This window comes from Phoca vitulina, unplaced genomic scaffold (genome assembly GCF_004348235.1).
Source record: "Phoca vitulina isolate PV1807 unplaced genomic scaffold, GSC_HSeal_1.0 scaffold16, whole genome shotgun sequence".
Lineage (NCBI taxonomy): Eukaryota > Metazoa > Chordata > Mammalia > Carnivora > Phocidae > Phoca > Phoca vitulina.
In genome coordinates this window covers 30,818,554-30,831,934 of record NW_022589719.1, presented here as the reverse complement: position 1 = coordinate 30,831,934, position 13,381 = coordinate 30,818,554, and the positions used below count along the sequence as shown (strand labels likewise).

The 13,381-nt window shown below is 62.5% G+C and overlaps 1 protein-coding gene across 3 annotated transcripts; it reads right to left on the bottom strand.

Annotated features, from left to right (window-relative positions):
* Positions 1-5,467: 5,467 nt before the first annotated feature.
* On the bottom strand, positions 5,468-12,629 carry SLC22A12 (solute carrier family 22 member 12). Of its 3 annotated transcripts, none has more exons than XM_032415036.1 (10): positions 12,228-12,629; positions 11,475-11,578; positions 10,846-11,000; positions 10,603-10,771; positions 8,302-8,425; positions 8,063-8,178; positions 7,112-7,326; positions 6,506-6,614; positions 6,083-6,286; positions 5,468-5,531 (listed from the first exon to the last, which is right to left on the bottom strand). In XM_032415036.1, the coding sequence occupies exons 1-10, from the start codon at positions 12,627-12,629 to the stop codon at positions 5,468-5,470; spliced, it is 1,662 nt and encodes a 553-aa protein (XP_032270927.1). The 3 variants fall into 3 exon arrangements, with proteins under 3 accessions (XP_032270927.1, XP_032270928.1, XP_032270929.1); XM_032415037.1 differs by having other exon boundaries at positions 10,948-11,000; XM_032415038.1 differs by lacking the exons at positions 10,603-10,771; positions 10,846-11,000.
* Positions 12,630-13,381: the final 752 nt, after the last annotated feature.

Genomic DNA, 13,381 nt, shown 5'->3' with positions numbered 1-13,381 from the left:
AAAAAAAAAAAAAAAAAAAAAAAAAAAAAAAAAAAAAAAAAAAAAAAGAAAGAAAGAAAAAAAAAAGGGAAAAAAGAACGAACGAAAGAAAAAAAAATGAAAAGAAAGAAAGAAAAAAGAAAAAAATAGCAAAGGAAACCCCGTGCTCGTCCCCTTCCTCCTGCCGTCCAGTGGCGGCGCCGTCAGTCCTGGGGCTGTCTGTCCCTCTCAGCTCTGCGCCCGCCCTGGGCAGGGCACGTGCTCACAGCCCTGGGTTGATTTATTTTTTTAAGGGGGGGTAGTTTTATTTTGGTGGGGTTGGGCGGGAAGGAAGGCTGGGGGTTTTGTAAAGTGTCCACTACTCGTCCTGTTCATTTCCTCCATTTTTCTTCCCTCTGTCCCTCCTGCCTTCCTTCTCTTCCCAAGCCCTCTGGCCCCCATCCCAGGCTTGCTGTCTCTCTCTGTCCCCACCCTCCCTCTCCACTTCTTTTTTGTGTCTCCCTTTCCTACCTTTGGGTTTGCAGAGTCGGTGGGAGAACGGCGGGCGGGTGGGCCGAGCGGCCCAGCGTGGGGGGGGAGGGAGCGGGGGCGGGGCGGGGCAGTGGGGTGCCCCCCCAAGCGCCCCGACTCTGCCGACCAGGAGGAGGCGCTGGCCTGGTGCCGCCCAGGGAAGGGGCTGGGGCCGGGAGAGGCCTGTTCTATTGTGTGCCGCCGGGCGACGTGCATTGATGGGGAAGCTGCTGGAGGAGCAGGGGTGGGGGGGGCGGGTGGGAGGGGAAAGGCAAATGCAGATATATATTAAAGACAAATTATCTAGATACCTGAGCAGCAGCCTGTGGCACCCGTTGGGCGCGGGCACCAGGGAAGAGAGAGCCGGGCGTTGCCCGCTGACTGCTGGGGTCACTTCTCTGCCCACGGGCTCTCTGCTCCCCCAGTTTTTTTTCTCTCTTTGTTAACAAATGTGTCTGAGTCTTGGAAAACACCCCAACCCCGGAAATGTGTGGGAAAAGAAAACAAAAACTTTCCAAATCCAACGGTCCTGTGCAGTTTTTTTGGGGTGGGTACTGTTGGGACATCGGTCCTGGCTCTGGGCTGGGGTTTGGGCCCAAATTGCGGCCTGTGAGAGCTGGTAAGTAGCGTCCAGAGTTTTGGGCTGAGCATGGTTTTGGGCTCCTGGGGGCGGCCTTTGTCTCACCCCCATGTACCTCCTGGCGGGAGGGTGGGGCTGGAGAACCGCTAGGTGGCCTGGTGGAGCCCACCCACCCCCGCGTGTCAGGACAAATCCCCAGAGGCAAGAGCGTCATGTTGCCCCCTAGTGGCTAAGGTGGGTCTATGCCTCTGGGGGCCGCTTGTGCGCGGGTCTTACTTGCTACAGCCCCGGGGAAGGTGGTGGTACTCCGGGGCGACAAGAGCTTCAGAGGCTGAGTCCACATTTGCCCCCAGTTCTGCATAACTTGAGTCTCTGCTTTTTCATCTCTAAGGATTTGGACTCTATGATCTGCAGCCCCCCCCGCCCCCCCAGTCCATGCGGGCTGACTGTGGGTAGCTCCTGGGCCTGCAGAACCTCATCCCTGGGTGTTTGCTCCTTCCTGGAGACACTGAACAGGCCCACGGTCCCAAACACGCTGAGAGGCTGGTCTGTATTTGCTAAGCTTCTCGGTGGCAAGGAGTAGAAACTCTCGAGGCGAAGGTTGTAGTGAGGACCCGAATGTGCGGACGTTCTCAGGGGAGCAGAGTGTGGGTGGTCTTCATCTCCCAGCTGGCTGTGGTGGATTGCCACGCCACTGGACACATGAGCCGTGACTCAGCCACGCTTCTGCCACTCAGGTCTCCTCCACTTTGTGCTGGATGGGTCTCCCTCTGCTGGCTCCGCTTTCTCCTGCCGTTGGCTCGCCATCACCCTTCACCACTTGGGTCTCTTTGCGAGCTTCCATCCACAGGTGGCTCTGTTGCCGGCCAGCTCATTCTTGCGGCATTTTCCAGCTCACAAGCCTGGTCCATGTTTAGGCCTGGACACCTCTCAGGGTCCCTGGGCTGCACGTCCACAGGAGACCCTCCCCCTCCTTCCTTCCATCCTGGAATGAAGCTTTTGTTTGAAGATCCTCCTTACCCTGGGGTGTTTCCCCAGGGACCTTTGAGAGCTCTTCCCCAGACTCTTGTCATTGGTGAGATAGTGGGTTCTCTTGCAGCCGCCCCCAGGTGTGGATTTCCATAGATTTGGCCTCACCTTGCCCTCCTGAACCAACCACCTGGGGGAGGCATGGGCTCGGCTCGTCCCCCACTGCTCACAGTGTTGGAACCTGAGGTCAGCTCTAACCCCCTGTGGAAGCCTGGGGCAGAGGGGAGGCCCTGACTCGGGGCAGTCTTGCCAGGACATCCTGTCCATGTACCAGTGACGACCTTGCTCCCGGGCCTTCTGCTGCTGCTCTCTCCGTCCAAGGGATGGAAGCATCTCAGGTTCCCCTGCCCCATCACCACTAGCCAAAGAAAATAGAGGCAGGCAGGAGTTCTGTGGTGCCAAAAAGGGAACATTCTTTTCTAGAAATTTCTAGAATGGTCCTGAGCAGTCTGTCAGAGTAGAGGACTGGAAATAGGGACAATGCAGGAGTTGGAAGGAGAGGCCCCAGTCCTGCTCACTGCCATGTGGCTGTAGGACTGAGGGCTTTCCTCTCTGTGTCAGGAGGCTAAGAGCTCCTGTCACTCGAGGACTTGGTTATAAGAGGAAAGATTTCTGGACTCTACCATTGACTCAGTTTACCCATCTGTGAGATATGGTCACCTCAGTCTCAGCTCCTTCATCTGGGCATCTGATGTTGAACTTAACACTGGGCCCGAGTTGAGCTTCTTGAGGTCTGGCTGGCCTGGCAGTGACCCCCAGGAGTGCGCAAACAGCATCTGGGGGTGACTGAAATTCCAGGAACCTCACTCTTTGACACTTGGTACTTGCAGGGATATGTCAGGAGATTCCACCTGGGGAGGATCAAGGACAGAGTTGGGGCAGAAGCTCAAAGTGCAGTCTAGCTGATACCTTGGCCTTGACGACCACACAGCCCCCCCCCAGGGGAGGGAACACAAGCTCAGCCAGGGCTGGGATTCCTCTGGGAGGACATCCCTTTCCTGGAGGTGGATATGGCGCTGAAGGAGCCTGCATTGCCCTCCCCACATACCCTTCTGGGAGAGCTGCAGATCTGGCTGGAGACAGGAGGATGGCCAGAGAGGGTCCTGAGCCACTTTCCTGTCCCCACTGCCCCTCTCCCGCCATGGGAGGGAATGAGACTGTAGGGTAGTTGATGGCTTCTTCCTTCCCACACCCAGTTCCCTTGGCTCTTCCATTGCAGGGTGCCCCTGCTGCCTCTGGGGTCAGGAGCTCCCTGTGGTGTCCCGAGTGAAGGCCTGCCATTTGGGTGGTGGCGCCCAGCTGGAAAGCGGGCCTTTGACTGCTGCCAAGAGTGCCCCCTCTCCCTTTGCAGGGCATCCACTCAGCCATGGTGATGACACCACCTAGCTGCCCGAGAGGGGCAGGGCCCTGGACCCTCCCAGCTTCCGGGTCCCGTTGAGTTCAGTGAGTTCATGTTGGAAGCAGGTAGGTCCTGGGTTCTAGAAGACTGGGACCCCCTGGAAGCGCCAGGAGCCAGGCTGCTCTGAATGTGGGCAAAGGGATAACTCTGACCACGTGGCGAACTGGAGAACACTCTAGGGGAGAGGAGGAGCCATCTCTCACCAGCCCTGGGTTCTCTCTTCTGGAAGCTTCTGGACACCAGGGGGCCCTAAGAATGCTGAGCAAGGGTAAGAAAGTAGCTGGGGCTCATCTGGGCAGCAGGCAGACGGGACCAAAAGTTCAGGGCAGGCTGAGACAACCTTGCCTTTGGGCAGCTTTACAAACATGATCCCCACCCCCACCCCCCTTGTCCTGGGGTCTTCACTGAGGGGCGACCACAGGCAGGCGCCTGAAAGACATGATCCCACCCCCCCACCCCCCCACCAAGAGGCCGAGGGGCTGCGGCGGGTAAGACCAGGCCAGTGAGTGATCCTGTCTCCCAGGGGCAAGGAGCAGTTTTCCATTTTCCTGTTCATCTTCTCCTGTGTGTACCCACTACTGATGCGGGTGTGTGTGTGTGTGTGTGTGCACGCGCATGGGCACGCGCGTGTGTGGGGGCACAGCCCTTTGCGGAGGTGCCAGGAAGCAGTGACACAGGCAGAAGCAGAGACCACCTGAGCACAGCTCTGGGGTGGCTCAGCAGATCAGCAGCTGGTGGGGACCCCGATGGGCCGCAAATGGCTTCTGCCTGCACCCGCATTTGTGTTAGGGGAGCTCGGGCGTCCGTCCCTTTCCATCTGAGCCCCTGCCCGGGGTTTTCCTGTAAGGGGTGCCGGTGGACTCCGCGGGGTCCCCGCTGGTTCTGAGAGCGAGGCGCCTGACTCGAGAGGCATCACTGGCTGCCCAGTTGTGCGGCCGGAGGGGCAGGGGGTGTCGTAGCCAGGGCTGGGCTCTGGAGACCGGGGCTGGGCTCTTGATTCTGCCCCTCTGAGCTGCAGGTCATGGGCAGTTGGTTTCTCTGAGCCTTACTTTCCCATCTGTAAAATGGGCTGTCTTCCTTGAAGGAAGAAGATAAGATGATGCCTTGAGGCATCCAGGGTGGTGCCTGGCCCACAACAGAGGCCGGAAAGGGCAGACACTCTGGCCCCGGCCTTCAGGGCAGGAAAACCCTCCTGGGAAAGGGCCAGCCCCTTGAGGGGTTCCCCAGAGCTCTCCCTGCCCCCACTCCCACCCATGGCTCATCCCTGGAGGCAGCGAGGGGCTGTCATGTGTTCCTTTATTCACTCTTTTGTCTCCCCCGCACCAGTGCCCCTCCTGCCAGGCTCTGTGTGGGAGCTGGGGTCAAGGGGTAAGCGGCCACCCCAACCCTCTGGGAACTCCGAGGCCGGAGTGTGGGAGTCAGGTGCAGGGCCACGGCTGTGGGTAAGGGTTTCACTATGTCCTCGGGCTGGGCCCTGGGCCCTGGGTCTGGGAGGGACTTTGTCAGGTAGAGAAGGGGCGGGGAGGATTGGTCCTTGGCTGGAATGTGGAGAGAGGGGGGACTGGGGGCCTTTTGGGAACAGCTGAGGAGCTGAGACTTGTGTGGGGCCCTCGGGGCAGTGCGAGGAGCTGGGGAAGATTTGACTGTGGGTGGTGGTGGCCTCCGAGCTCGGGGGGGGGGCAGTGGGCAGCTAGGGGCCGTGAGCAGTGAGGAGGGGAGCAGGGGTGGACAGGTTCCTGTGGGTCCCTGCTCCTTCTCGCAGTCACGAGGGAGGGTCCCGTGAGGGTGCACGGGGCAGCCCCCAGCCGGTGAAGCCGTCCTCTGGCCCTTTCTTTGTTGAAGGCGGCTCCTCAGGCAGAGAGGGGCAGCCCCTGGGGCCTCTTCTAGAGATGGGGGCCTTTGCCATCCTGCCTTCTCCAAAGGAGAGAAGGTGCTCCTCCCAGCGTCGCCTCGCAGAATTCCCGGGAGGCTTAAAAGTGTGTGGATTTCAGGACAGTGGGCCCCGGGGTGCTGCGTGTCGCCTTCTTTACCGCCCTGTTCAGACACGAAAGATAAGAGGGTTGTTCTCGTGGGTGCAGCGTGACCTCTGACCCCTGCACCGTGTCTCTCCTGAGGACTCAGGAGATACTGCCCAGGAGCCCAGGAATGAGCTCCCTGAACACGTGCTGGGGAGGGCGTGGGCAGTGACAGAGCTGCCGGCCATCCAGGGGCTTCATCGGGAGAGTCTGGGGCCTGTGAGCGCCCCAACAATGCCCATCACAACCTCGGCCCTCCCCCTTCCGAAGGTCTATGCACTTCCTTCCTCTTGACTTCTCTTAAGGTGGAGTGGAGGGTGGCCCAGCTCTCTGGGCCTCAAATGGTGGCATGAAGGGCAGGAGACCAAGTCCACACGGTCAGCCAGGAGACCCAGCCTTTGGTCTCCCCTCTCCCACAGATGTACAGTGTGACTCCGAGCCAGGCCTGTCCCTCTCTGCACCCCTGTTCTCCCTCTGCCCAGCAGCGGGGGGTGGGGGGGACCAGGCCTGCCCTACTCCAAGCTTCCCTGGAGGGACAGAAAGGGGGTTCCCGGGGCAGAGTTCACTCACTGGTTCTGCACATCTTGAATGGTGTCGGGCAGCGGCAGGCTCTGAGTCTCTGGGAGCAGGAGGGCAGCCAGGCCACTAAGGACTGGCACCCCCCCGTACACCAGCAGGGGCAGCCAGCGGCCGTGGACAGCCAGCAGCCGGACCAGAGGCCCCAGGATCGCTCCCCCTCGGGCTGCCATCTGGCCCAGACCCACCGCGGTCATCCTGTCGTCGCAGACACACCAGTGAGGGGCCCCTCTGCCCGCCCACCGTGGCTTTGACCTCCCAGCCCCTACTCTGTCCAGGATGGCCCAGTGGTTCAGGCCGAGCCGGGATGCTCCTGGGCGGCCCTGAGACCACATGGAAGGGAGATGGCGGTGGGGACATCCGAGGCTGGGGAAGGCCGCCCCCGCGCTGCCCTCCCAGCTCTGGGCGACCCCTCACCTGAGCACAGTGGGGAAGAGCTCACCGGTGTAGATGCTGACGCAGGTGAAGGCAGCCCCCAGACCCCCGAGCCCCAGCACGGCCAGGGCTGAACGCAGGGCCCCCATCTCTGTGGACAGAGATGGGGTTATCGAAGTTGGTGGCAGGGGCCCCGAGGTCAGATGGGGGTTCTCTCCAGCCTAGACTTCAACCTGACCTCCCAATGTCTGTGACTCAGCTCCACCTGGGTGTCCCCAGAGCACATCCCGAGTGACCTCATGGCTACATTCACTGCCCCCAAATTGCCACCCAGCCTGACACCTGGAGCCAGACCCTGGGAGACCTCCTCAGCCCCCTGCTCCCCACCTTCCCCCTGCACTCTGGCTCTGAGCCTTATTTTATCTCCACAGTTTGTCACGAAGCCACCCCTCCACACCATCCCTGCTCATTGTCTGCTGCAGGCCACCACCATCTCTCCCGGAGGCCCCGCAGCCTCCTTCCTAACTGGGCCCCTGCTCTGGTCCAGCACCCTCTGAGGAGGGGACAAGGGCCTCTGTTCCTGGCTCAGCGCCCCCAGGTAGGGAAGCCTCGGGCCACAGCCGTGCGCACCCAGGCCCGCGCGCTCACCGTAGGGCACCAGCGTGTTGGCCAGGATGCAGAGCCCTGACAGCACCAGGGACCCCGCCTGGGTGGGCCGGCGGCCCAGACGGCTTAGCAGCAGCAGGGAGCCTATCTTGGCCGGAATGTCCACGACCCCAATGAGGACCTGGAGCAGGAAGATGTTGCTGTCTAGGGCCTGCAGGTCCAGGGCCAGGCCGTAGAAGGTGAAGCCAAAGGCGAACCTGCGGGGCGGGGCCGGGGGAGTCAGGCCGGGGGGTGGGCTGCTCATTGGCTCCTTTGTTCTCAGACCCATTTCCACCCTCCTCCTGCAGGCTCTGTGTAGTGGAGGGGTGGTCTCCAGACCACCTTTCCCTGGGCTCCCTGTCAATGCTGCCCGTCAAGAGGTTTGGCCAATGGGAGGCATTGGTGCGAAGCGCAGGTGCACCGGCGGGGCAGTGGGGGTGGGGGGAAGGCCGGGATATTCCCACCTCCCTCCCTCTGGGTGCCGCCTCCCCTCCATGGCTACGGCTTCTACTGAGTGTGTCCTTCCTCCGTGGCCTCAGCGGTTCCAGTCCTTGCTGGGTGGCCCTGGAGCCTGGGCTCTGATAACCCCCTCCCTCCTCCCTGGCCCCTCCGGACGGGGCGGCGGGCGCTCTCCTCCTCAGCGGGCTGGGCACTTCAGCTCTCCCGGAGCCTTTGCTGTGACTCCTCCCATCTCTCCCGCTCCCCCGCCCGCGCCCCCCCAGCCTGGGCTGCTTCCTTTGGGAGCCTGACCGCTACTAGAGGGGAGGTGACCGTGCTGCACGCCCTGTCCTGGAGGTGCTGTCAGGACCGTGGGACGGACAGGGGAGTCATTAGAGGCCCCTTGACTGGATGCCAGCCAGAGCCCTGATTCCAGGGTCCCCGGGGGCCGGCGACAGCCCAAGGCAGGCCAGAGGCAGAGGCTGGGGCCCCGGGCAGGGTTCAAGGGGCATCTACCAGCACAGAGTGGAGATGCCGGTCCGGAGGGGCAGCCCAGGCGTGCAGAAAAGGGCACCCAGGCTGGCAGGGGCCTGGCCCACACTCAGCTCCTCCTGCATGGCTGAGAGTAAGGCCTGCGGCGGGGTGGGGGCACCCTGTCAGCACTGGGAGCACTGGACCCACCCTCCTCCCTCTGACCCTCCTCCTCCCAGGGGCCCAGTGCGGGGGCAGGGAGAGGGTCTGAGGGTTGGCCTCACCTCGGTGGTCAGCGTGCCCTCCACCACCCTCTTCCTGTTGATGGCAGCCACCCTCCGCAGCTCCCGCAGGCCCCGCTCCAGCCTGCCTGTGATGAGGAGCCATCGGGCGGACTCTGCCAGCCACCTGCCAGGGTTCAGAGGTGGAAATGGAAGGGGGCCCTGCCTGTGGCCCCCAGGGCCTGGCCTGCACGAGCCTCACTGCCCTTCTGTCTCCTGTCCCCGGGGGCTGGCCTCACTGGTGCCCACAGGCCCCAGGCTCAGGAAGGCCACGCCGTTTGACACCCTCCTTCCCCAACAGGCCACCCTTTCTGCCTTTTTCCTTCTCCCTCTCGGATTGTGTTTGGGAGGCCCAGTCCTTCCCTTCCTGCCCCCCTCCCGACCTGGTGGCCTTTCCCTTGCCTCACTTGGAAGCCAGGCCCAGGTGACCCCGTGTGCAGTAAGGACCCCCCAGTGGTTATGGGATGGCAGGCCCCCCAGGGTCCCCTCCTGTCTGGCGCCTCCCTGCTGTCACACTGTCTTCCTGCTCACCCTCAAGGCTGCACCTTCCTGCTTGAGCGGGCTCCTCCCCCAGGGCCCCTCCTTGCAAACAGCTTCACACCCAGCAGGGTCTTTGGTCCTGACATCACCAGCCCCCTCCACCTGCACCCAGTCAACCACCAATTCCTGTCACTTCCAGTATCCCTTGCATCTGACCCGCCCCACTGCCCTTGCCTCACTTTTGACCCTGTTGCCCATGCCAGGATGCTAGTTGGCCCAATGCATCTCAGTTCCCCCTTCTCGTGCCGGGACCCAGCCCGTAACACTAACGTGGCCCCCGCCGCCCTCCACATCAGCCCAGACCGCTTGCACTGGCCCAGCGCACCGAGTCCCCTGTCATGCCCACTACCCTACACAGGCTCCTGCCTCCAGCCAGGCCCCCCCACCCCAGCCAGGCCCCCTCTCTCCTATGAGCAGCAGCTAGGGGTGGGGCCTCCTGCTCCTCGTGCGTGGGGCCCTGAGGTCCTTCAGGGTTAGCAGAACCAGGGAGAGAAGGGGGACTCAAGGTACATGTTAGAGGTAGAGTTGACAAGACCCAGTGACCTGCTGGACTTGGGGTGGGGGGACGGGGAGGGACGGGGAGGAGGTGTCATGGCAACTCTGACTCTGGGACCCGGTGGGTGGGGGCTGCTATCATGCTGGGGAAGCCTCGGGAAAGAGCAAGTGCAGGAGATGTTACATTTGGGATGCCAAGACCCCAGTCACGGAGATGTCACACAGCGGGTGGGAAATGGGAGGCTGGAGGCTGGGCGGAGGCAGGACCCAGGAGGTGACTCAGGGTCTGTAGCACGTGGGGGAAGTCAGAGCCAGGGGACAGGTTATGTGGCCTGGGAGAGAGCACTGGCAGCGACCGGGAGGCCAGCATCGGCCTCAGACAGCCAGGAGGGGTGCCCTGGACTCCGCATCATTGACCTTTGCCCTCCACCCTCCCACCTCCACTCTGTTGGTACCGGGGGGTCAGTAGGTAGAAGGCCACCTGTCAGGCAGGACTGTCTCCTCTCTGAGCCAGTGTACCAGGTGTTGCTGTCTCCTGCTCTGGAGAGTGACTGCAAGTTAGTTGCTCAAGGCTCCATTTTAAGAGCTTTTGGCTCTATCCTGTTGGGCTCGGAGAGGTCTGTGAGTCAGCCCTCCTCCCAGTGCGGGAGTCCCATCCTCCCCTGGGCTTCTGCTGGGCTTCCCTCTGCAGTGACCACAATGGCCAAGCAACTCCTAAGTTGCTGGGTCTGTAGGTAAACGAGCCAGGTTCAGCTCTGTCCTGAAGTGCATCCATCCATCCATCCATCTATCCATCTGTCCATCCATCCATCCCCTCCATCTACCCATCCACTCACTAGTTTATCATCTATCTATCTATCTATCTATCTATCATCTATCTATCCATCCATCCATCCATCCATCCATCCATCCAGGTAGCCATCCAACAAATATTTACTCTGCACCTACTATGTCCCAGGAGTTTGGCAAGAGCCAGGCCTGAGGGCTGTGTATTTGAGGGCAGTGCAAATGCTCCCTAACCTCCCCCGTATGTCAGCCCTGTGGGGAGGCCAGGAGTCCCCTCTGACCACTGGGTCTTGGTCCCTGTTCTTTACTAATAACGTCAGTACGGGAGGCTAGCCGGGGCTGAGGAGGAGGCACCTGGGAGGAGCAGGGAGGGGAGCAGCCCCGCGGGCACTTGGGTGAGCCTCGTGGGCCTGCACCCCCCACCCCCTGCTCCCAGGGTGGAGGGTAGGCAGGTCTTCTCTGAAGCGGGGGCATGGCACGCACCAGGAGTACACAAAGCAGAGGAAGAAGGGGGCAGAGACCACCAGCTGCAGCAGGGCCCAGTCCCGCACGCCGTAGGCCACGGCTGCCATCAGGACCTGGCCGAAGCTGAAGCCCAGGGAGTTCAAGGTCATCGTCAAGGCTCGGGCGCGCGCCGATGTCCACTCCATCACTGCAAGGAGACCACAAGGGTCAGCCGGGAGCCTGCGCCAGCCTCCCTCGCAGGGCCCAGGTCAGGTGACCTACGGAGCGTGCTGGTGTTCATCATGACGCCTGCCACGCCGAAGGCCGCCAGGAAGCGGAACAGGCAGTACACGGGGAAGGTGGGGGCGAAGGCGGCGGCCGTGCCCGACACGGCCATCTGAAGGTAGTTCCAGGTCAGCACCAGCCTGCGCCCAAACCTGCGGGCACACGGACACACAGACGATGTGGCTGGGAGCACGGCGTGCCACGGCCCCAGCCACAGGGCTCTGGACCCCCCTGGGCTTGCCCGTTGAGCAGAGGCGAGAGTGACACCTGCGTCCGGCCCTGAGTTATCCACCCACGGAAGGCTTGGACGCGCAGGCAGTGTCCCCAAGGTCCAGGCAGCTGGAAGGCGCGCTGGGCAGAGAAGGAGTGCCCTGTCAGCGGGAGCCCTCGAGCAGCATCTGAAGGCAGGCTTGGGGCTGAGCAGATTTTAGCAGTGAACGCTGGATGGGACGGATGACCCTCTCCAACCCCAGAGGAGCCCTGGGGGAAGCCAAAGCCCAGAGCGGGTCTGAGGCTTGCTCAGTGGCAGAGCTGGATGGTGTCAGGAGTGAGGGCGGCAAGATGCCAGGGCTGTAGGAGCACAGGGGCGCAAGGAAAAGGGTGCTGCCAGAGCCAGGGGCACTCACCTGTCGGAGATGTGGCCGCACACCGCAGCTCCCACCAGGATCCCAGACAGGTAGATGGACTGGGCCATGGGCTTTAGGGTGTGGGAGTCACACACCAGGTCCCACTGGTGGGAGAGGAGTGGGAGCTGAGCCCAGAGGTGAGGGGGCGGAGGCGCTGGATGGGAAGGCCCGTGGGAGCTAGGCAAGGGTGGATGGCCTGGTGACCTCTAAGGTGGTAGGACCGGGCTGTCACCCTGTGGCCCTCTGGTCCAGGGTCAAGCCCTCTCTAGACTCATTCGCTCTCCCCTGCCTCACCCACTCGGCAGCGCCACCCTGAGCTGGTGCTTGGTCACCACTCCCCCAGGCCTCTCTGGTTCTACAAAGAGGCCCCTTCCCCTTGCTGGGATGGGCAGCCCCTCCCTCTTGCCCAGATTTGCCTGATTGGCCCCCAGGGGTCGCCTGTCCCCAGACAGGAGGTGGAACTGGGCTCCGCGCTTGGGCGGCGGGGAGGGGAGCTACCTGAGTCACAGCTAATCAGGGGCAGCCCGGCCGACCTGGCTGTCCAGGGCCCCAGCTCTCGGTACCACCCACCCTTCCACAAGCCCGAGTCCTGCTGCTGACTCCCCCCCACCCCGGGGCGATGTCCTGGAGGAGGGGGCCTGTCGAGGCGGGTCCCTCCCAGGACTGGGCCATTCTGAGTCCAGTCAAATGTGAGTTCTGACCTTGGCCTCTAAAGCGCCAGGACTTGGGGAAGGTGTCAGGAGAGGCTCTTACCTTGGCCACGATGGTGGAAGTGAAGGTGCTGTAGTCGTAGACCCAGCCGTCCATGCACGGCTCTGTGGCAGCCTCGCTCCAGTTGGTGGCCGTGGCGTTGGGGTCCAGGAGCTGCCACTGTGGTTGGCGGAAGCGGCGACACTGGTGGGGCTCATGGTTGGGGCCCGGGGGGATGGAGACGGTCAGGAGGTCCTTGGGGCCCAGGGCCCCGGGGACACTGGCCTGGGCAGTGCTGTTGTCCAGGAGGGGTACCCAGCATCGGTGGCTGGGCACGGCGGCCGAGAAGTTCTCCAGCATGCTCTGAGTGGTGAGCCACACGATGGGGACCACCAGAGCCACCATCTGGAGAACCTGGAACCTGCCCAGGCCACCCACTTGGTCCAGGAGTTCAGAAAATGCCATGGAGCCCGCCCGGGGGGCCCCAGTGGAGGTGCCCACTTCACAGAAGCTGGCCCGGGGCAAAGGGGCCGACGGGGGGGCCCTGCTTCCCCCACAGCGGCACCTGCTTCCCCGGCCGAGAAGCCTGGAGCGTGGCAGAGGCCACCACCCTCGCCGACACCGGGCTCCCCAGGTGTCTGTCCAGCAAAGGTCACTCAGGTTGGCTCCAACCGGGACCAGGAGCTGTGAGGCGTGACCCTGAAGCCACCAGCATCCTTCCAGATGCAGCTGGCCCTGGACCTCCAGGAGAAGCTGGTTACAGGAGGTGGGGGAAGTGGAGACTGAAGCCACCCAGACTGGAATTAAACTGTGACCAGGTGACATTTACGGAACAGGGGTTAGGAATCAGTCAAAGTTTAACCCAGCTCGGAGGGAGGCCCAGAGGCCAGAGCACAGCTGTTCCTGCCCGGCGGGGAGGCCTGGCCAGGGGCACCTGGTCTCTGATGGGTGTGGGGGGGCTTTGGCAGGGCTGCCACCCCCCTCGGCACCCCTGCCCGCCTCACAGGGGGACTCTCCAGGGCTCACGCAGGAGACCGCTGGCCGGGGTTCTTACTGATCCTGGGACTGGCGTGAGCCAGGAGCGACATCTGTAGGCTGCGAGGGCCTCCGTGTGTGCGCACGTGTGCGTGTGTATGTGTGTGTGGCCTGGGCCTGAGTCCTCGGTGGCAGCCATCTGCACCCCCACCTCCCCGCCGGTGCGGCCCTGCCCCCCCAGC

Coding starts and splice junctions, on each gene's coding strand:
- SLC22A12 (XM_032415036.1), bottom strand. CDS start 12,629: ATGGCATTTTCTGAACTCCTGGACCAAGTGGGTGGCCTGGGCAGGTTC. Junction 10,772..10,845: donor GATGAACACCAGCACGCTCC/GTAGGTCACCTG, acceptor GTCTCCTTGCAG/TGATGGAGTGGACATCGGCG. Junction 6,615..7,111: donor CAACACGCTGGTGCCCTACG/GTGAGCGCGCGG, acceptor CTCTGTCCACAG/AGATGGGGGCCCTGCGTTCA.